At 38.7% G+C, this 22,570-nt stretch overlaps 1 protein-coding gene across 1 annotated transcript in view; it reads left to right on the top strand.

Annotated features, from left to right (window-relative positions):
* The window catches only part of LOC111341342 (exportin-5), a 28,832-nt gene that overhangs the window by 3,923 nt on the left and 2,339 nt on the right, over window positions 1-22,570 (top strand). Inside the window, exons 5-34 of the mRNA XM_022948304.2 lie at window positions 324-512; window positions 1,824-1,862; window positions 1,999-2,184; window positions 3,249-3,325; window positions 4,204-4,306; window positions 5,020-5,103; window positions 6,968-7,093; window positions 8,070-8,160; window positions 8,881-9,006; window positions 9,708-9,808; window positions 10,821-10,919; window positions 11,390-11,485; window positions 11,645-11,686; window positions 11,824-11,913; window positions 12,473-12,576; window positions 13,118-13,207; window positions 13,957-14,030; window positions 14,331-14,356; window positions 14,910-14,972; window positions 15,760-15,878; window positions 17,440-17,540; window positions 18,057-18,159; window positions 19,153-19,289; window positions 20,138-20,235; window positions 20,599-20,645; window positions 21,142-21,239; window positions 21,375-21,449; window positions 21,590-21,648; window positions 22,112-22,216; window positions 22,488-22,565. Coding sequence (XP_022804039.2) covers window positions 324-512; window positions 1,824-1,862; window positions 1,999-2,184; window positions 3,249-3,325; window positions 4,204-4,306; window positions 5,020-5,103; window positions 6,968-7,093; window positions 8,070-8,160; window positions 8,881-9,006; window positions 9,708-9,808; window positions 10,821-10,919; window positions 11,390-11,485; window positions 11,645-11,686; window positions 11,824-11,913; window positions 12,473-12,576; window positions 13,118-13,207; window positions 13,957-14,030; window positions 14,331-14,356; window positions 14,910-14,972; window positions 15,760-15,878; window positions 17,440-17,540; window positions 18,057-18,159; window positions 19,153-19,289; window positions 20,138-20,235; window positions 20,599-20,645; window positions 21,142-21,239; window positions 21,375-21,449; window positions 21,590-21,648; window positions 22,112-22,216; window positions 22,488-22,565 — 2,826 coding nt within the window. The remainder of the gene's footprint in view (window positions 1-323; window positions 513-1,823; window positions 1,863-1,998; window positions 2,185-3,248; window positions 3,326-4,203; window positions 4,307-5,019; window positions 5,104-6,967; window positions 7,094-8,069; window positions 8,161-8,880; window positions 9,007-9,707; window positions 9,809-10,820; window positions 10,920-11,389; window positions 11,486-11,644; window positions 11,687-11,823; window positions 11,914-12,472; window positions 12,577-13,117; window positions 13,208-13,956; window positions 14,031-14,330; window positions 14,357-14,909; window positions 14,973-15,759; window positions 15,879-17,439; window positions 17,541-18,056; window positions 18,160-19,152; window positions 19,290-20,137; window positions 20,236-20,598; window positions 20,646-21,141; window positions 21,240-21,374; window positions 21,450-21,589; window positions 21,649-22,111; window positions 22,217-22,487; window positions 22,566-22,570) is intronic.

The following is a 22,570-nucleotide window of genomic DNA, read 5'->3' as shown; positions in this document are numbered from 1 at the left end:
AGCTATCCAAAGAATATGCAAGGAATTTGCAAAATTTTCCATAAAGGAAAAGAATCTGATCCCACAAATGCATTGGCCAACGCGTCAGCCAACCTATCGGCTGACAAATCACCAAATGAATGTACTGCCAATGCATCAGCTGACACACTACCAACTCATTGGTAGGATCAACCAAAGTGTTAGCCAATGACTGTGTCTGTCTGCCAACACACTAATGACACTCATGGCATCTGATAGCATAGTCTGGCATTCCCTATAGCATTCCCTATCAGATCACTATCAGCTGACTGCTTTTAACTTTTTTAACTTAAATTAACCTTCAGAACGTGCAAACAGAGATGGTGCTGATGGTTCTTCTGCGACTTGCAGAAGATGTAATCTCAATGGATAGCAATCTGCATGCCAATAGAAAGAAACAGATTACACAGGAGTTACACTCTCACATGGATGGCTTGTTCACATTCTTTATTGAGACACTGCAGCAGAATACTGCAAGGTTTAGGAGCCTAAAGGTGGGCCCCATTTCTTGTGATCCAGTTTTGTAACTTTTTATCAGTTGTATATATATATATACACATGTAACCTTTTATCTAAGTAGGAAAAAATTTCTAAGAAACCTCAAGATTTATTAGATATTAAATACCAGGGGGAATTTGAAAGCCTATATATATATATATAATTATATGCTTCTGTGTAATATCACTGAGAGCAGTTTTTGGAATGGAAGAAATGAATGCTGTACTATTGGTATGTACCTTTTAAAGCAGGGCAACAGTTCTGGGGAAAAACAATGACTTTCATTTTGGCTCTTGTTGATTTTAATCAAGCCCCATGTCTGACCTCTCTATGATAATTAATTAAGCCCCTCCTTCTGAAAGTCCTTGAAAGGAGCAGAGTTCCTGTTAACACACAGGTTTGCGTCTTATATGCACAAAAAATGAAAAGGACGCACAGTTTTTGCCAATGTGCATTCTCGGAATGCAGGAAAAAGGTTCCGACTAGTTAGGAGACTAGGTCTGGCGGGCCCTACCCAAGAAATACCGCGATCATCATGGCATGTCCTTTGACCTGCCATTTTGTCATAGTCAAGAGCATGTCTACTAGAAGGGCTTATTCAATATATTCGATATTCGAAAGGGGAAACCTGGAAGTGATACAGATCTGGGGGATGATAACCAGAGTGAAGAAACGCAAATTTTGTCCTAAATGGTTGGAGGGGTTTCAATGGTTAAAATATGATTCAACTGAAAAACAAATGGTTGTTGTTAAGAAACATGAGCGCACTTTCCAAAATTAAAGCTCTATTAATAGCATTAACACCTAGTCTTGGCTTTTGCCTCTCTGTTGGAAACTATAAAATCAAATTTTAGTAAAAAGCAGGGAACCCCTAAAAAGCTAAAAGGACCCCTAACTTTTTGGAACTGGGGGTTCCAAGGACCCTAAACTATCAAAACTAATGGGAACTCTGAAGGAGGATTAATCCCATGAGTGAGCAAGACAGAATTTTCCTAACTGTATTGATGCAATATCGGCAGACGAGTGTTAGGAATAAAGACAAGTATCAGTAAGGGGATTATTGATTGATTTAATACCCAATTCTCCAATTTAACATCATAACTACTGTACTGTAAAGCAGACAATGAGGAGAATTTGAAATGAAATCTTAGGAGTGAAAAGGTTGATGTTTACAGTAATTGAGTAGTTTGGGATGAAGATATGATAATTGCTGGTATGTTTTACACCCTGGCTTGTTATAATGATCAATTTTTTATTTTTTTTTTTTATTTTTTTATTGAGGGAGCATCACTTGTTTCTTTTCACAGAGTCAAATTGAAAGTGGGAACACTAGCTGTGAAGCTCAGGTGAGGTTCTGCTGTTATTTGCTGTTAGTGATGATTATTCTTTTGTCAATGAAAGCAGCAAAGAATAAGCCATAAATAAAGCTTAAACACTGCTACTGGAAAAGGCTTTTTGATTAAAACTTTTTTTCAAACTTAGGCTGCAGTGCACCAGAGACTTGCTGAGCAGACCCTCCTGACTTTAGCAGGATTTTTAGACTGGGTGAAGTTTGGAACATTGTACATAAAGAATTGCATCATCCTACAGATGTTGTGTTTATTATTGGAGGAAGACTCACTCAAAGTACCAAGTTGTGAATGTCTTCTAATTATTGTCAGTAGAAAGGTAATTACTGAATATTCACCAATAGTGAATAACCGCCTCCCGGTTAGCTCAATTGGTTAGAGTGATGGACTGTTGTGCGGGAGGTCGAGGTCGATGGTTCGAGCAACGGCCGGACCAACACTCAAGGTCTTAAAATTAACTGAGGAGAATGTGCTACCTTTCATCTATAATATCAAGAAATGGATAGACATTCTAGTCTTCTCGGATAAGGACGAATAAACCATAGGTCCCATCTCCTGGATCTAGTAATTAGTTAATTTGGTTAGGCAGGGGACGTTAAAGAACCCACTCATGAGATTACTGTGATGGGGTCTGGCCTGTTTACTGGGAATTGGGGGAAGGGGGCATCTTCAAATAAGTTTCCTTTGATTGTTTGTAAACTGCTGATGCAGTCTGGCCAAAGTCCCCAGAAAAGTGTTGTGATGTGCATTTGATCATATCCACATGTTAATTTGCACAATATAAATATTAAATTATTATTAATTATTATAATTATTAGTTACCACTAATTATAAAGCAAGGAATTAAAAAAATAGCAGTTGTTGCATGTACCTTTAAAGGGGCAAGGGCCTGCTTTAACTGAACACACTCTTACCCAGCACTTGATTTACTAAGTACTCTTTCAATGCATGCTTGAAAAGAAATTAATTCCTAGGAAACAGAAAAACAACCCTTACTAACAAATAAAAGGGAGAAAAGCATATTCGCAGATACAACCAGACAAAACTTATGAGGGTCTGAGGGAATATGCAAAACATGAAACACTCACAGGGAAAAGGTTTACTTAAAAGCAAAAATGGAAGGGGCATGTAATCTTCAAAATGTGGGAAAATAATGCTGCATGAATGATGCTTAGAAAACAAAAATAATAAGAGCATGTAATGCGTGCCAAAAGTATGACTTTAATTAATGACTGTGAAAGAAACTGAAAATTACTAATTCACCACTACAACCTATAACCTCAAGAGATCAATAATGAAATACATTTGCATTGTCCTTTGAAAATATCATGCCAGAGAGCAATTTTCTGCTTGTTGAAAGTTCCATTTAATTTGTTTTTTCAGGGTAGAAAAGAACAACAGATTCCAATGTTGAAGTTGTTTAGTAAAGATGCCATGAGTGTAATGTTGTCTGCAGCTCAGTAAGGGGATTTTGTTTCTTGAAATTAATTTCACTTTGTTTGATTTTGTTAAAATTATCTTGGGCACCTTGGGCCTTAAAGTGCACTAGGACCCTCCTGTATAATCGTGGCAATCTTTGTAACGTACAAACATATTATTAATGACATTATATTATAATTATAGAACAATGAATGATTTTGAGCTTGTAAGTGAGAAATAGATGATAACCGGTAGGTTTTTTTTTCATCTTGCCATGAGCATGGGATAATGAAAAACATCTGAGTTGCCAGGAGTAATCTAATTCTAATTCTGTTTACACACATGACACTTTCAACATGGCTGCTTCAAGTAGTATGTAGTATACATGTCAAATATGAATGCCGTAATTGGCCCAGCTCACCTAAGGGTGTCTACAGGTGGATCAGAGGTAGAACACTAAAGCAGAGACGGTGAAGATTTGAAGTTTTACTCTCGCACTCATGACAAGATTACAAAACATACTCTTGATTGTACTCCAATTCTAATAGTAAATATCAAAACATCATGGATGAGAAATTGAGATTTTAGCTTCTTGAGCTTTTGATACTGTGTTCATGCAGGTGGCAGGGCTCGACACTAACGGTAGCCCACTAGCCACAGACTAGTAGAAATTCAGTTTTGGCTAGTGGTTTTCAATTTCCACAAGCCAGTTTGGCTAGTGAACAGACTGAAATTGTCGTACATGTAACATCTAAAAACATCTAAGATGTCACTATCCACTTGGCTAGTAAGTTGGAAAGTTAGTGTCGAGCCCTGCAGGTGGTATTTCCTTTAACAAAACTTAGCTTTGGCAACATAATAATGATTAGTAAATTTTCAATTTTGATAAAAGAATCAAAGTTAATCTTTATTTTTCCAGAAAATCAGTTACAGCAGAATTTGACGAAAGGCAGTATCTCTTTCTTAAGAGGCTCTGCCAGGTTCTTGTGACACTTGGAGAGGTGCAGCTCTTCTATTTGTGGGTAAGAGTTAAAATTACTTTTAAAAAAGCATCTCGTTTTTAAAACTCAGGTTCTTCCTGTTCAAGATAAGGTTTCATTAAGTTCGTCTACTGAGAAATATTGAGGAAAATAAGTTCGGCACTGTTTGAAGGTTGGCAAGCCGAGAACACATTTCCATGTTTCAAAATGAGAGTAATTGTACAGCCCATGTTAATTTTACCACCAAATGCAACTGCATATTTTTGGGTTTTCAAAAATATGCCACTATAGTGAATTCCTTCATGTCCAAGGATACTTGACTCAAGACTGTATGCTGATGTCACAAAACTCTCAATCCATTGCTTTTCCTGTTATAAGACGAGGTTGACTTTGTCTTATAATAGGAATAACAGTGATGGCAAAGGAAGCCCAAAACAGCAGAAATCGCCAAAAAGTACGAGGGACACACAAGAAGTGAGCAAGTTTTATCAATCTTACGTGTAAAATGTTCATATTTCGGAATATTTAAAGTGTTGTTCCTTATAACGCATTCAAATTCTCAACGGTTCCTCGCGTAACTTAACACCGCGTCACAAAACGCGTGTCATCTCATGAAATAGTCTTTCGCTTTTCCTTGAGACGTGAGCTTGGGACGCCTGTGCTTTTAAAAGGTTGTTCCTTCATCATTGCCATGTAGTGTTGCTTTGCACTTAGCAGCTGTATAAATCATTACCCCTTGATTTACTTTTTTTTAGAATAGTGACAAGCCCAAGGAGAAACCTCCAAACTTCAAGCAGTATTTGAAAGCAATGATTGCATTTTCAAGCCATGAAAGCCTAGTACGTTGATTTGTTAAAAGTTTTAGATACAGTGTATTACGCTATTATGCTTCTACTCTGACTCTCGTTTGATTAATAATGGTAATTGAACAGAGTGGAGTACAATTTGGGCTGAAATCATACGCGTGATTTCAAAATCGAACGAGCGCGCAGCGCGAGTTTGATTTGAAATCACAAGTACGATTTCAGACCAAAATTGCACTCCACTCAGGTCAATTACCACTTTATTACATGCATTTTGAAATCGCCCAAATACAGGAATTAGTCAATTCAAATATTTTATTGATGCAGTACTGAGCCGGTTTTTAAATAAAAAGCGGAACCGGAAACGCTTTTACATCTCATTTTGTGTGCAAAACAGAAAGACTTTGACGTCACGTGTCAAAATCTCAGTCAAGCGTAAAATGATGAGATTTAGAGCAAAAAGCCAGAACCAGATGGTAATTTGAGAACATAAAAGATGAACGATAGACCGAGTAAAGTAATCGGTATAAACTGTCTGATGATGGTGTAGTTTATTTAACAATTATTTGCCGAAGGCGAGGTGAATATCGTCGAACAATCCCCGAGACGAAGTCGAGTATAATTTCAGAGCTGAACAACAGAGAAATTTCTAAAATCATAACATTTTAGTAACATTTATTAATATTTTATTTTAACATTTTATATAAACCGCGTGGAGTGGTTTATATACGTCATATAAGGAACCGCTCGACCAATCAGATTGCTGGAAACTCTTTGCCCAGCTCTGAAATTATACTAAACCGAAATATAACTGTCACTTAACATCTTGGTTTTTTGTTGATTTGTTGTCAAATTTGAAGACACGATGAATTTACTCGGTCTATCGTTCATCTTTTAGAGCAAAAAATGGTGCGATTCGCGAATAAATCGCACCAATTAGAGCCAATCAGATTACAGGGACCACCAGTGATTTCAAAATGGATGTAATAACCCCTTAAACTCCCACGAGCGACCAAGGCAGAATTCCTCTCCTTACTATCAATACAATATCAAACAGACAAAAGACGACGAAAATACAGAAAAAAATCAACCAGGGGATTATTCTCAGAACTAAAATCATAAGAACCGTATGGCAGACACTGAGGAGAATTAGTAATGAGATCTTGGAAGTGAAAGGTTTATGTATGTTGCACTTGTCTATCGAAAGTGTTTTGTAATCCGGATGTTTAACAGCATTATATATCAAGCAAATGAGAATCTGGATTCAACGGTTGCTGGTTATTCAAATGTAAAATTTGAGTGTTATAGAGAAGGGAGAGATTTGATCAAAGTTATTTCCACACCCAGGTAACAAAATTTACACAAGCATGTATATTTTGAAGGGACCTGTTTTTTTACAGTGGCCCTGAGAAAGGCCTTTGGATGATTAGCGTGATATTCCAGATGGAAAGGGTGTGTGGGTGAGCCATGACGTAAAGTAATTGTTTTTTGTTTGTTGTTTGTTTTGTTTTGTTTTGTTTTTGTGTGTGTGTGTGCGTGTGTGTGTGTGTGTGTGTGTGTGTGTGCGCGTGTGCGTGTGCGTGTGCGTGTGCGTGTGCGTGTCTCCTACAGTGGCTCTCTCCTCTCAGGAGTGTGAATGATTGCTGGTACAATTTTTATGTAGTGCGAGGTTAACAATAGACCAGCATCCATCACCTCTACTGGGGAAACTAGGATAAGCCCGGCCATTGTTAGGGAACTAGGCTCATGTACAGACTTTTGCAATCTCTGGGGTAATGCTCTAAATTCACTTAGTACATAATGGAGACACTGAGCTTTTTTCAATATGCATTGCAAACCCTTGTTAAAGTACGGGAATCAGTGTTCATTTGATCAAGATCAGTCACTTTATTCTTTGCAGACCTTGCCACACTTAGCAAATGGCCTCTGGCTCACGCTCTTAAGAAGTCCTGTGATTTCAATTGATGAAACATTCCAAGGAATTTTCCCATCACTTTTGGATATAGCTAAAGCTAAGCTTTTTAAGGTACACAATTTGGGTCTATTATAATGTTCAGGAATGTGCATATGTTGTCTTTATTTTGACCTGACGATCATGTACTGTTTTCTTTTTTAACCCCTTAAATTTTAGAAATGATGAATCTAATTATCAGTGTGGATGTAACTCTTCTTTGAAGGTTCAAACATTACTTAATAATGTAGCCATCTAATTGAACAGACTTCTCAGCTACAGTGTTGGTGTCATGACTACTTGCTTTATAAAACCAAATTCTTTTTTACCGCAACTGGAAGTATTCGCCCAATTTGCCTTTGTCAATAAGAGTTCGACAAAGCTGATCGCGTCCAATTTGCTGTTGTCGATAAGAGTGCGACAACGCTGTTCGCGTTGACATGTCACGCAATAGTCACGCGCTGAAAGAGTCGTTTCTTTGACGTCGATATTGTGGTAAAAGCAGTAAATCGACAGTGGTTTGGCGTGGTCTTTACTTTCATTCACAAAGATATTCGTCCTCACAGTTGTCAGAATTTGTTGCGGACTCACTCGGCTGTGTCTCGTGAGTTCAAGAGTGCAGATCACGCTAAACCACTGTCGATTTGTTAAATCGAGAAATTTTTAATATGACTGTCAAAAGCAATATGAGTTTGCATTCTTTTTACTTCATTGGGCTCTGTGATTGTTCCAGTGAACGTGCACCACCCTTCGCAACCAATCAAATAAAAAGAAAAAAGATCATGAAGTCATGTTTTGGACCCTCCCATTTTCCATTCTTCATAGCGTTTATTTGGAGTTCTAAGATTGGCTCCTGGTTCTACTTTAGGTTTGGTTTCGAGACTCTCTTTGTCAAAAATCACACTATTCAAAGTAAATAATGGACATAGAAATGTTCAGTAGCATGTCCAGTTACTCATCAGATTTGGGAATTAAAGAGTTTACCAACAAATCGCATGAAAATAAACTCAGAGTGCTTTGACTTAACACGTCTCACCAATAACATGTTTAGGTTGGTCACCCAGAGGAGGAAGACTCACCGGGAAGTGTTTTTAACAGAGAAGACTTCAACAGTGAGAGAGAATTTACTTCTGTTAATGGCCGTAAGTAAATAGTTGGTATCCTTTCCGCAGTTTTAGCAAAAAGTACGAAAAATGTAATATTAGAGAATAATGTTAACTGTAATTTAACGAACATTTCTCCATGTTTCAGTTGTCTGTAACTTTCTTCATAGAGCAAAAAATACATGGAAATAGGTACCGTCAATTGGTCGATTGGAAATAAGGCATTGGATACAATATTGATAACTATTTGTTAGGGGAGGATTCTGAGAAACTTCCTTGCAAACGAAAACCTAAGTTAGCTTTTGTGATTTGGCTTTAAAGCCCAGTGAAAGGAGAACAAATGTTCAGAATTTTAAAACTGCTGCCATTTCGCAGTGGAAATGTTTACATGAAAACGTTAAGCAGGGGGTATCCAGTCGTTTCGTACCCACGGTCGTTTCGCACCTAGTGATTTCGTAACCAGATTCAGTCGATTCTTATCCAGATTGAGTCGGTTCGTACCCATGGGCACTGGCTTTGCCTTTTTCTGTTTACAGTGTGCGTCTAAGCCCGTTTATAATACTTACTTCGCTCCGACGAAGGGCTAACGCTCGAAACGTCAGCTTTTATAATCGTAACGGTGGCCAATTTACCATTTCAACTTTGTTGATATATTCATATTATTTCGTTACCCTCACCGACGCAGCCCCAAACAGTTTCTTTAGAAACTATCAGCCTTTATAATACTTACTGTTCCATAACTGCAATGTCATGTTTCAGAGGTGAGGGGAGAGGTCATGGACATCATACGTCATTTAACAATGCTTCACCCTGTGGATACTTTCCTTTACGGAGCTGACTGGTTGTTACAGAGAGTGACACAAACCCCAGCACCTGATGTTAAAAGTATGGTGCAATTCTCTTTTGGATAAAACGTTAATCAGTTATTACATCCCTGACCTCCCTTAGCCTGCGAGCGGGCCATCGTCTCCCTTAGCCTGCGAGCGGGCCATCGTTAAAGGCGCTTCGGCACGAGTGTCTCTTCGCCTCGAGTGTCTCTTCGCCCCGAGTGTCTCTTCGCCCCGAGTGTCTCTTCGCCCCGAGTGTCTCTTCGCCCGCGGGAAATTACGAGGATCTGAGCTACGCGAACCGGCGAGAGACCTGCAGCGCTATTAATCCTGTAACTCCCAAGCTGTGATTATTAATTCTCCCCTCTAGCTGCCATGTATTTCTTTGTAAATTAGTTATGAGAATTTGTTGTTAGATCAAGATAACAATTTCTACCTGATGAGTTTGAGTATTCTCATTACCTGTTTGCTGGATCATGTATGGATATGTGGGCATAGTACTCTCTGTAGGCAGTACTTATTTTGTGGGTAGCAAAGTTGTCAAATATGGAAAAAAAAAAAAGGATTTATTAAATGTCTATAGGTAAAAATTGTGGTTTTTTTTTGGTAGTGCCATCAGAGAAGTAAAATCAGACGTTCGGACGGCCCAAGTTTCCTGCTCTGATGACGTTTTGTTTTGTTTGGTTTTGTCTTTTTTTGTGGGTGTGTGTCTGTATCTCATTGCTGTTGTTGTTTTTCTTTTTCTTTTTTTCTTATAAGTCAGCGCACAAGAAACAGAGAAGATGATACAAGAATGGGATGGACTTACTCGCTACTTGGATGCAGTGATGTCAAGATTCTTCAAAGTAGATAATTATGAGGTTAGTTTTAAGCATTTGTTAATTTAGTTTTGATGACCAGCAATACAACTTGGAAATATGCTGTGTACATTTCAAAACTTTTGACGGAGAACTAAGAAGCGTCATTTAAGCCTTTTTCCCCCTGGTAACCGTAAGTGTCCTCACTATGTTTACTTCACCCTTTAACCCCTAAGAGTGACTAACATCTAATTTCTCCTTACAATATCACCCCCTGAATCACACATTAAGGTCAGGAGAATGAAGGAAATGATCAATAACTAAAGAAGTTCTTGATTGTTAAACAAATTCTCCTTGTCAGCCTCTTAAGAAATGTATGCTTAGAAGTAAAAAGAACGTGCATACTGATGGTAGGGTATAAAGAGTTATTAGTCTTTTTCTGGTTAGCCTAATAATCCAGGCGTTTAGTTAGAAAAACGAAGCCCGACAGTAAACGGCGTATTGAAAAAAGAGAGAAGGAGGTTTGGACGCTATTCGTCCCAAACCTCCCTCTTTTTCGCGCAGCTTACTATTTCGCTAACTGAACTCCAGGACCCGGCTGCTTTCTGGCGGACATTGTATTGATACTGTAAAGAGAAATGACTGATTGTCTAATCTTGGGAGTGAGAGGGTTTGTTTTGAGTGTCTTCTGCCGCTTTTTGCGTCTTCATCGTCGACGATTGTCTAAGAGTTACGAACTTTGAAGTCCGCTCCACGCAATTTCTTTTTCCTTACGCACGATCAAAGCGAGCAGTCCCGAGCGAACAAGATGGCCCCATCTTGCCCACACGGGTAGCCAATCACAGCATAGTATTCGCTTCATGGCAGCTGTAAAATAATGCTTTATACTGGATAAATCGTCTTTTTTGCTGTTGTGTTGATACTTCTTGTAACTGCCTGTTTTCAACTGACTATTTAAGACAGTATCAAATTGAGGCTGATACTTAAAAACTGAAGCAAGCTTCCCTGTCAGATAAGTTCCAAAGCATATTACAATATATGTGGTGTAGTATATCTTTGTAATATTTCTTTCCAGGAGATCATTCAGAGCCAGGTGACATTTCGTGGAACATCTGTGACATTTGTTGAATTGGTCAGAGAGTGTATCCAGTCTACTTTGAATGTAAACTCAAAGGTGAGAGGAAATTAAGTGATACAAACAACCAAGTAAGGCTTAAATTCGGCTTTAGTAAATAGAGAGATCAAGCACCGCGTTTACGTGAAACGGCAAACGTCAGCTTACCCTTTACATTTCACTTAAAATAGTGTGAAACCTACTGCTTTAGCTTCGCGTGAGTTCACGTCTCGGTGAATTCGAAGGCGCCCTTGTATGACTTTGAAAGAATAGTTTAGGTGCCCTTTTACGCGGCAATTTTAAAACTTCTATTCTGTGAAAGAAAAAGTGAAGAAAATCTTTTGGTACACGGCAAACACGGAACAGGTTACCCTCGCGTAGAGACGGCAAAGTGCAACCGACAAACGCAAAAAAATGGCGGGAAAAACAAGGTCACGTGGTCAATCTTGCACGTAAACGCGATGCTAACTCTCTCTAGTAATATGATGTCACCTTTAAGGTTCTAAATTTTTGTGTTTCGTTGTCGTCAGGTTCCTGACATTTTGTCCAGTGTGACGGATGCCACACAAGCTTTATATCCATTCCTGAAATACAAAAAGGACTTGTTGATGGAGGTCCTCAAAAAGGTGAACTAAAACGGATTTCAATTCAGTTGTCATCAGTTGGGATAAAGGTGCATTTTTTTTTTAATCTCTGACAGGCTTGAATTGAATGAGATAAAGTGGTTTTATTAAGAACTTGCAGTTTAGTACAATAAACTATTCTAAATTTTTTTGTTCTTTTAGATGTTTCAGGTTGTACTGTTCAACACAACTGGTGAACCCAAGGTACTTGTGTATATTTTGTTTCAGTTTTGCACTAGACATTAGACTTTTTCAAAGAAGTTTACTTCTATTTCCATTGTCCTATTTTTTTTGTTTTTGGGTGTATTAAGAGTTGCTCAGCCTTCTTGCTGCGAATTTAGGGTCCTTGGAGTCCAGATGTCCTTCATGCTCGCCGTCATGCTTGTGGTGCAATAATAAAGATTTGCAAAGAATTTGGGGAGCTGCTGGTGGTGAGGAATTATTGTTATAACATAACCAAAGCAAAGCGCGCGCTCTGATTAGTCAATTTAGCGTCCCCTATTTGCCCATGCGTGTACGCTGCTGACGTGAGCAAATGCAAAGACTATTTTTCCGCGCGCGCTTGTTTTTTCTGGTCTCGTAAGATTTGTTAAATAAAAGGGAACTCTTTAGCTACAATGTATCAATGTTATGTTATATTATACAAATGATAAACACCACATCGTACACTATTGAGTTATGAATGCACTTGGGAGGTTTGCTAAGCACTCAAGAGGCTAGAGTCGCTCTCGGCTATCGCCCCGAGCGACTCTTACGCTTCTTTCGTGCTTAGCTACCTCCCGCCTGCATCCATAACTCAATAGTGTACGCTGTGGTGTTTACCATTTGTTAATAATTTTTTTAAGTGAATAAGCGCATTGTTATCTGTCAGGCATGAACTTTGTCGATACTAGCGAATTAGCTCAGTCTGCCAAGCCGAGGAACATCTTATTTACCATTAATAATGGTTTTATTGTTTAGTAAGCTCTGCATGTATTTGATGTCTTTCAGCCAGTATTTGATGCCCTTAAAGAGCATGTAAAGTCCTTGTTTGTTGGTGAGCTAGTTCCTGTGAAAGACAGATGCACTTTAACAGAAGCATTGGTTATTGCCAGGTAGTGATGCACTTGAGGTTCTCACTTCCTAATGATACTGTAACACAAGGAACCTGACATATTTTGAATAAATGTATAACATTTCCAGAAATCCCCGAATTAGCACTCTGAAATCCCCGAATTAGCACTCTTCACGGTCGACTACATCTAGTCGACCGTGAAGTTTTCTTAAAGGCCCAGTTCAGGTCCACTCGAATTTTTTTTTTTCAGTGAAATCATCTTAGGTATTAACGTGCGTTGAGTTTAATCTTTATCTTCAGCTTATGTGTTACCTTTTGTAGTTTCCTTTAAGCAGAGTCTAATATAGCTCTCTATATGTACTCGACGAGTGTTGGCCTGGCGATTTGTGTTTCTCTCTCTTTTCCTTTTTTTGTTGTTGTCATTGCTACTATTTTTTCTCTTCTGGTCTCGATATTTTATCAATAAACTGGGAAATGGTAATCGCCAGTTTAATGTGCCTTTGATGTAACCTATCCATTAAACTTAAGTCTTAGCATTGGTAATTTCCTATGGATTTATCTATGCTTGTTTAATTTTTCAGCAATAAACTGAGCAAAGAAAAACAAAATGAATTCCTCATTGAGCTCCTAACTCCCGTCAAAAAAATATGGCTGAGTGACAGAATACAAGGGTGAGTAGCAAATTTGGACATGTTCAAATTCGACATGATAGTTGATGTTAGTTTTTGCCGTTTGGAACGTGCCAAAAAAGGCTCAAACCAAAATGGGAAATGGTAAAAGGACCAAAAGCCGTCAAATTTCGCGTAATGTCTCGCAGTTCATTCTTATCATCTCCTGGTAAGTTTTAGTAGCTTCAACTCGAAACTTCATGGCTAAAAATTTTAAATACTGCCGAAATTGTTGATCTCGGCGCGGGCCATATTTGTTTACAATTACGCCATCTCATAGCGTGATCTTGTCAGCCATCATCAACTCTCATGGACCGACTGAACGCTAACGTAGTAGTCAATGATAGTGAATGAAAGCTGAAACTATCGTCGACCATCATTAATTATCCTGAACCGTTTGAACTAGGCTTCAGTCATTTCCATTTCGTGTTAGATTATCCACCTTCGTTGGTCATCCCTTTGCTTTTTTGGTTTATTCTAAACTCAGTGTTTTTTTACACGCGAACAAACGGCTCCATTTAAACTTCACTCTGTTGGTAGGCGATACTATCCGACGCTCGCAAATTACTCAAAATTTATTCTTTTAAAATAGAGATTTTGATATTTCTATTTTCAATGCTTTCGTAAAGGGTTGAATCACAATGATTGCCGCTCAATAATCGCAACGACTTCTACATTTTCTTAAAAGTCATTCATATTTTAGTTATCTCAGTCTTGTCTTCTTGTTGGTGTTGTGTCGTTTTTCTTGGTAGTGCAATCTCATCTCCGGAGAGTTTTGTTTCATTTATTGGAATGGATCAGGATCCATCAGGCTACTTTCAAAGTGGTATGTGTTTAGCTCTCCTCTCATTTCTTGTCCACTTAGCCGCTTTAACTCAATTTCCAAGTTAGTTTTTTTACCCATAGTCTCTTCACAGAATAGTGCGCAAAGACCATACGGTAACAATTACGAAAGTAGAAATAAAAATCGATTGCATAGCATTTCCAAGAGAGATAGGTAAAAACAGTACCGATTCTTATGAAATGCTCGCGCAAACGCGCAAAAGTTACTCTTAATACCCAAATGTGTTTCTTAGTTATGTTTTAGATTTTTTAGTCGCTGATTTACGATTTCGTCTAATTTCAGATAAATTGAAGGGAAGAAGATTTCAGGTATTTCATTATTTTCCATTTTCATGTGGATTTGGACTTACCAGCCGGCAAAAGTTTTTCATATTTGAAGGGCTGCTATTTTAGGATTACGTTCAGCAATCGAACGAAACTCACTTACCATCGCCATTCAGTAAACCGTTGTAACACCAAAATCGATGTATTCACAACAGCCAGTCAGAGTAAAGTAAAACAACGCAAGGAACCAATGGGAAACTCACGTGACTGACTTCCTGCAAATTAAAACACGAATGACGAATTCTATGCTCGATTACCAGCCACTGTTCGCGCTCCTCTCCGAGCCGTTCTTGGGAGGATCGAAGGACTGATCCGAGAAATAGAGCTAAGACGAAGCCACGTTTTGTTTCAGTTTTGTTTTCGATCGGTTAAGAGTGTGGCGAAAGCTTTCCAAACCGATTGCATAAAGTAGTAAATTAAAACCAAACCAATCCCGCTTTAATTTCATTTCTCAATTGAAAATTTCGTGGTTTAGGATCGCTGTTTATGTTGTTCCTGCAAATTAGTGCTTCACACTCTATGAATTATTCCTTTTCAGATAATGCTTTCTGTGACTACCATTATGGCAGTAGTGCGAAGCTGTGCTATGCTCAATACCAAGGTATTCATACTTAGTTTTTCTTTCCTTATTAAAGATACAGTTAAGGTAAAATAATGACCAGAATGCGAAAAGTGCAGTCCATGTTTTTAGCTAAGTTCTGAAAAGAGAACCATAGACCGAAAAAGTTATAATTGTCCGCACTATAGAGCTCACGTAAAACATCGAACGGTTTATAAAAAATAAAAAAAAAGTAGACTGTTGACGATCTTTAGGTTCTAGAGAGAGTACGACTACGGCAAGAGTTTTAACTTTTGCAGTGGCTTCTCTTCCTTTAGAAAAAAAAAAAAGTTCTAACGTGATATCGGTCTCCATTGAATTTGTACGTGTTGTTTTTGTTATTATTATTTTTTTGGAAGAAGAAAAACACTAAGTGGTAAGATGTTTGCTAATGAAAAGTAAAATGAAACTCTTAAGGGAATGTTACTAGAGGACTGCGCCTAAACTTAGCCGAACTAGAAAAGCTGGTTCCTCCCGGTGTATAAAGAAACTGAATGTCCCTTGCCAGTATACTCTGATCTGGTCTTAGTCCTAGTCTTAGTCTTCCGCGAATTTCGTAAGTAGGAAGGAAGGAATTTGAACATCGAATGACCTAAGAGGCCAGGGATCGGCATAGCTAGTTTTGTCATTGTTAATGACTGACCTTTTCCCATTTGAGGTTAGGACGATCTTAGCGCTTAGTTAAGTCAGCAGGGAAGCAGCCAAAATTCACCCAACTATTTGCATTTCCAAAGTACTCACTAGTCATTGTGCGTCTGTTATAAACCAGTTATAACTTGTTTCTGTACAGACGGCGACGACCGGTGAGGGGCTGTCCATTGGGTCGATGCCTAATGGGACTCCTTATGAGCACAATCCATGTGCATCTTATGTCTTGCCGTTACTCCGCAATATTATCCTGCTGGCAAAGTAAGTACAAACGCTGACTTGGGGACTCCTCACACTATGCCGGATGAATTTGAAGAAGGCGCTTTCACTCTGAAAGCGCATCCACTTTACCAAAATGTGGATAAAGTATTTAAGGTCCACACAACAGTGATCATTAGCGTCAGAGCGGCTAGATGCATCCTTGAGCCTACGCACTAAAAGGAGCTAATTATCTCGCCAAAGTTACTTCAAGGCTCCGTTATGCAATTGATTCAAGGCTCCGTTATGATAATGATTTGGCCACAAAGCCGGAGGTATCATATTTTATCCAATTTAAAGAGCGTTTTTGAGGAATATCATTTGGAATAGTTTTCCAGACTAGTATGAACAGTATACTGAACCGTTGAGTAACAGATGCGTTTCTAAATTTATCCAGCATAGTGTGAACGAGGCCGAACTCTTTCTTGTTGTACTTTTACTTGTGTCTTGTACGCGTGCGTCTCTCTTTCTTTGTGGCATGATCCCCGTGGAATTATGGGGCTGAGAACATTCTGTGCTAAGTTTCATGGGAGGAAAATTGAAGAAATTTTGACAGCAAATGATACCATGAAAAATCGATTCATGATGAACCTGTATTTGGATGAAAAGAACTGAGAAATAGTGAAACAGCAGAATATAGTTTGTAATTGAAGTCCGTGTAGGTTATTGATCGTCTTGGTTTGACTTGAAGACTCGATATCACAGGTATTGACAATTATCTGAGTTGATCAAGGATTGGGCGGAAAATCAAGTGCGTTTCTATTTACTCAACCGTAAAAGATTTGTAATGATCGTTGATCTCTCCACAGACATGGAAATTTCAGGTTTGGCCGTGGAGGAAGTCGGCGAGTTTTCGAGTTCAATACCATTTTCTAATTGCTTGATTCTAGTTTCGTTCAATATCGGGAGGATTTGCGGTTCTGAATTGTAGAAATTTCATGATTAAAAAACAGTCTTCAATAGAGTTGCGAAAATCATAATGTTTCTTCCAGACTTCAACGTGAGATTGACTTTGAAGAAACTCCTCTCATTCTCGACCCATCTTGATCTGGGGCCCGTTTCTCGAAAGTCCCGGTAACTTAACGGGCCCGAAGCCATGTTTTAAAGTCAAAATTTAAAGGAGAGGAAAACAAGTTCTGGCACCCGAACCAGTTTTTTTTTGTTTCTTTCTTACTGTATCATTTTCAAAACTTTTGAAATCCCCATCTTGAAAGAAAACAATTTTGATTTTAAAACATGGCTTAAGGTCCGTTAAGTTACCGGGACTTTCGAAAACCGAGCCTCTGGTCCTTAACGCTTTCATTCCCTTTAGGCTGTTTCCTTGCTTTTATTTTAAATTGTTCTTGGCCGGGTGTGTCATTTTCTTTTGTTCTGATTCGCCATTAAGATTTCTTTGATTTTGGTTTCATGCCACTAAATTAGAGAGGGCTCCAAGTCGACAAGACCTAGAATTGTGAAAAATCATTGAAACCCACTGATCATGTTAACTAGTCTTACTTTTGAGATGCTCAGCTTCCGAAGACAAAAAATTATACGTTCCCTTTTAATTTGTTTCGTATTTCAGTTGTGTGAACGGAATACATAATCCATCAGTCAAGTCCTCCATATTTCCTGAGTACCTAGCATCTCTTGGCATGCACGATCTCGATACAAGCGCCATATATGGTAAGAATAGATGCGAGCATTTCCGAATTGGCGGCTGACGAACTGCGATATATTAAATTGCTCACAAGAATTTGCCTACTGTACCTGGCTCTGCGGGCGGGATCAGTGTAGTAAATGCGGTTCTCTGGGATCGTCTTGGCCTCTCCGCACTGCCCAAATTGAACTGACAGACATTAAGAACGTTTAAGCAGGTTTCTTCAACATCGTAACTTTTAATAACTTTTCTTTTTCATTTAGTAAATGTTTCCTCGAGTAGTTGTTACTTCAGTGTTATAGAACACACGTCTTGAGATCATTTACAGCACAGACAACAATTACGAGTTTTGAAAATTTATCTCGCAATCCACTCTCGTCTCGTACTTTTTTTTATTAGTAAGATAAACGTAGGTAAATGAATAATAGCTAAATGAAGAAATGATAAAGTGTGCTAAGATTTTGACCGAACACTTGGTCAACAACCGTCATCAAGTTACATGTTAATCTTGAGACTGTTACTATTTTTCCTTGTCCTTTCAGTTCTCCCTCAAGGACTAGAAAACAAAGACAAAGGCAGTGCTCCATTCGTTCCAACCCCTATTTCCGTCACAAAAGGCTTCTTATATCATTTAGCTGATTCATGGTAAGTACGAGATTGTGTAATACCGCAAACATTAGTTATTCGCCAAGCCAGTGTCGATGACATAAAGAGCATTTATGTCCAGAAACGCAGTAACGATAGTGGCGACGAATTTTAGTCTGTCGGAAATCGTGCGTAATATTGTGATCATTAGTCGTTTGTTACCCTTAGCGTGATTTTCGCTATGTTTGATCATAAACAATAAGACTTGAGAAAGTGTCAAATGACACGCCCAAAACCAATGATTGACAGTGATAAAAGATGTAGCAGAGCACGTGAGCGGGGAGGAGACTTTCAACAGTGATAGCGAGGGGAGTTGTTGTTGATTTCGTTGTTAGTGTTCGGTTATTGATAATAAACGAGAAGAAATTGAGATTTATGATTTATGACTGGTCACAAAAAAAGAGACAGAAGCAATCACAAACTTTTCCAAAAATAATTTTATTAATTTATGTTTGATCATAAACAATAAGACTTGAGAAAGTGTCAAATGACACGCCCACAACCAATGATTGACAGTGATAAAAGATGTAGCAGAACACGTGAGCGGAGAGGAGACTTTGGAACAGTGACAGCGAGGGGAGTTGTTGTTGATTTCGTTGTTAACGTTCGGTTATTGATAATAAACGAGAAGAAATTGGGATTTATGTGAGTGTGTTGGTTCAATCTTGGAGGCAATTCCCAACAAGTCAAATTCGTCACGGCGAAATCAGTCTGGCGGATTCGACGATTTTGACGAAATTTCGCCATTTTCGTTATATTACACATTTCTGGACATATCTAACACTTCTACCAATACTTACACTACTACCCCTAGTTGGTCGTGTATTTTTTTTTTCCGGGTGACAGTAGTACTGAAAATAATATCTGTCGATTGCAGTGACTCACGTTTCGAATTCTAGTCCCCATCTGGGCCAAGTCACTAATGTTATTTACAATGACAACATTGCTTGCTTTTTCCCTACATAACTAACATTTGTGTTAAATCTATTTCAGTTACCATACTCTGGGGTTTTCTGCTCTCTGTCTTGGCCATGATTTCTACATTATTCCTGGACTAGCTCAACTCATGGTCGACAGTGTCGTCAAGTCTCTGCAGCATGTTCCGAACTACAGACTGAGATTTGTTGTGCGTATCCTTTAACAACAATACTTTTTTGAGTTAAGTTTGTTATTCAGTTGCAGAACGAAAAATGATTTAAAAAGAAATGAAAAAGCTAGGAATTAAAGAACGCAACCGCCCTCAAGTGCGGTAAACTTGAAGCAGATGTTGGGAAATCTCAATTGTGTAAAATTTTTGCCTCAGATTGATTGCTGGATTAGGTGGGGCTACAGGTGTGGCTTAAAAAGCTATTCTCAAAGCCTAATAAAGCAAAACTTGGGAAGGTCAGACTTCCTTTCCTTTCTCAACCGTCAATCTTTTGATATATTTTACAGTTAAGCTTAAAAAAAATTGCAAACAATGTATTCTTCGGCCGGGTTGTTCGACAGTCAATTTGCCTATATGTAGGATTAAAAGATAAAGCCAGCAGTAGTCATTCTTAGGTAAAAATCGTATAATAATGCTTGAGATTTTTTAGGTTTTGTCTCAGTGTCAGGCAAAACAGAACTTAATGATTCTGACCCCTGGGTTAGCTCAATTGGCAGGGTATTTTAAAAAGCCTAGCGTTGATTGCGAGGGTTGTGTCGAACCCTGGTTTCAGTGTCTCTCTTCATTTAGGAGTGGATGGGTACTGGTAAACTGTCAGGGAAATCTGGCCCGACTGAATGCTTTTCAGCTTTCAGCTGGGCCAGATTTCTCATCACTCCGTGTGAAGAAGCGGGCAGAGAAAGATTCCGTGATCTTTGTCACTTTCAGACAGACTTTCTTTATTTTTATCACATAATAACGAAATCTGTTCGGAGGCCAGTAATGCAAATACGATAGCCCAAACTCGTATTCCTTCCAAGCCATACCGTTGTATTCCTCAACTCGATGCAGGTAATTTTTTCAAGTTGTTTATCTTGCATTGTCCTCAGTGTGACTATCAGAATGTACTCGTCCCAGTCCTGTCTCCTTTCTTCGGCCATATGCTTCAGGTAGGACTTCCTGACCAGCTAAAGGTACTCCAGTCTCGTAGCAGCAAAACACAAACACTTATCCCATCAGAAGGCCGAGAAAAGACGTGATCGGTGTCAAGCGCAAACCTGAAAATCAAGAGCGGCTCTGTCTGATTGGCTGATTAATTAGCTTAGAGCCAACCATTGAACGCGGAAGACGAAATAGAAGCAATCTTAATGATTTGCTAGCTTTATGCACTGCTGCTTAATTAGTCGCTAGTTCTCTACTAATTTACGGAAATGAAAAAAAAAAAAAAACCGGATAATTCTTGAACGTTAAGCGTAGAAGTCGGAAGTGTACTAAAGCATTATCAATATCTGCCGCTTTCATTCTTTTCTCAGCACCTTGAAGAACAGTGGCAAATAGTTAGACAGCATCAAGCTGTGAGGTAATTGTAACTTTTTCTATATACACGTCTAGTGTATGCTGTACGGAACTATTGTAGCCACTAGCTGTGGCGTCTTACACACACCCCTATGTCGAGGATCGCTTTGGTGTGTTCAGATTTGAAAAAAATAAAAATAAAAAAAGCTGATCATTAACTTGGATCCGAAGCATCGACTGTCAAATGAGTTTCGTACAGCTTGACAATCTTGAAAGATTAAGAAAGATTTTTTCAACTTTGATACTCAATCATCACTGATCTCTTTGGTGTTTGGTGTTTCTCTGGCAAAAAAGGATTACTTAAAGGTTTCATTCCTTTAAAATAAAAGATTCTCTATGAATCTTGGAATTTAAAAAACCAAACCAAAACCAAAAAGTAAAGGTGTGACGAGGCATTTTTGCGATGTGGAAGTATTACGAGTTACAAGGTATTTTATTTCATATGCAAACTTGCTGAAAGGTTCTCTTGTGAGTTCCACTCTGTATTTTTAAACCCACAGTTCGCAATCGGCAAATGAGGAAGTTAACTTGGAATCAAAAGAGATTATTGAAGATCAGCTGGTGTCTATCATCAGCAAGGACTACCTGGATGTTTTCAGTAAGAGCTGATGTGGTCGTTAATTTAACTAACGTTAATGTAGTTACTTTTAATAAGCTGTCTTCTTTATTGCTTGGCTAGCCAGCTTATTTTTCAATGCTGACCGCATCACTGAATTTGTGTTTTTCATTTCAGCTCTGGCGTGTATAGTAAACAGGGACAGCGATGACTCGTCAAGAATGGAAGTAACAGAGGAAGAGGAAATGAAAGGTAACCAGGGACCAACGTAAATGTTTCATACAAAATGCAAAATTTTAAAAGGCTCATAGATGGCCCATTGTGGGCTGCGACTTCGCGAAGACTCGTTCCAAGACGTTTGTACATTGTTTTGCTTTTTTTTTTTTTTATAGGTATAGATCCGTACAATGCCAGCATGGGATCACTGGGATTCATTCTTCTTAGAACAGAGGTAAAAAGGAAAGTGCATTTTGTGCGATTAGTTTGTTGGTGTTATTTTTTTTAACCATTTCAGGTGAAATATTCCCGGCAATTAACTTAGAAAAAAACCGTGCTCGGAGTTCTCAAAGGGACCACACCGTGATAATATGAATCGTTTTCTGCCGTGTGCAAAACTGCCTTCATCGTGAAGAAAAGCAAAAATATTACCAGAAAAGGAGAAGTTAACCAAGAAAGGAACGAGGATATTCAAAGACGTGAAAGATAGTCTCGGATTGTCAAAGACGAACGTTTCGAATTGAAGTTGAATTTTTCCAAAGTGCACTAACCATGACCTTCCTCTTATGATGGAGATCTCTCTAAGAAGGGAATTTGTATCCCTACCATTATATTCCGCTTTATCTTACCACAACGCACCTTAAAATACGACCGTCTGTGGGTGAATTAAATATTTGGGGTTTTTATTTGAATTTCAGAGTGTCAACATGCAGATGCTGATTACAGTCTTTGCCTGTATGACGTGGCCGGACTCCGCCGTCTGCCACAAGGCTACGCGACTTGCAATGACTTTTCTTAAAGAGGTAAAGCAGCCTTCTATTCACAACAGGAGTGTGGTATGTAGGTGTTGGGAATGTTTGTGTCCTCTGCCGTTACTCGTTGCTTCTATATGGCCCCTTGCAGTAGAGAAGTAAACGAAACCAGGAGTACGGTTCTTCGTTGGCTATGGGAGTATATTAGGGTACACGTATATGTCTGTAGTTGTCATAATCACGGGGACACTTGGATACCAGTATCAGAAGCATAAAATTAATTTTTCAACGGTATCTTGGACAATGATTTCAACGTTTGTAGGTCGAGATGCTAACCAGGCAGACTGGCTCACGGATTGCTGACTCTGTAATCGAACAGTTGTTCTCTCAGGTCTTAAAGGTGTG

This window comes from Stylophora pistillata, chromosome 6 (assembly GCF_964205215.1).
Source record: "Stylophora pistillata chromosome 6, jaStyPist1.2, whole genome shotgun sequence".
In the NCBI taxonomy this organism is placed as follows: Eukaryota; Metazoa; Cnidaria; class Anthozoa; order Scleractinia; family Pocilloporidae; genus Stylophora; species Stylophora pistillata.
This window is presented reverse-complemented; position numbering and strand designations above follow the sequence as displayed.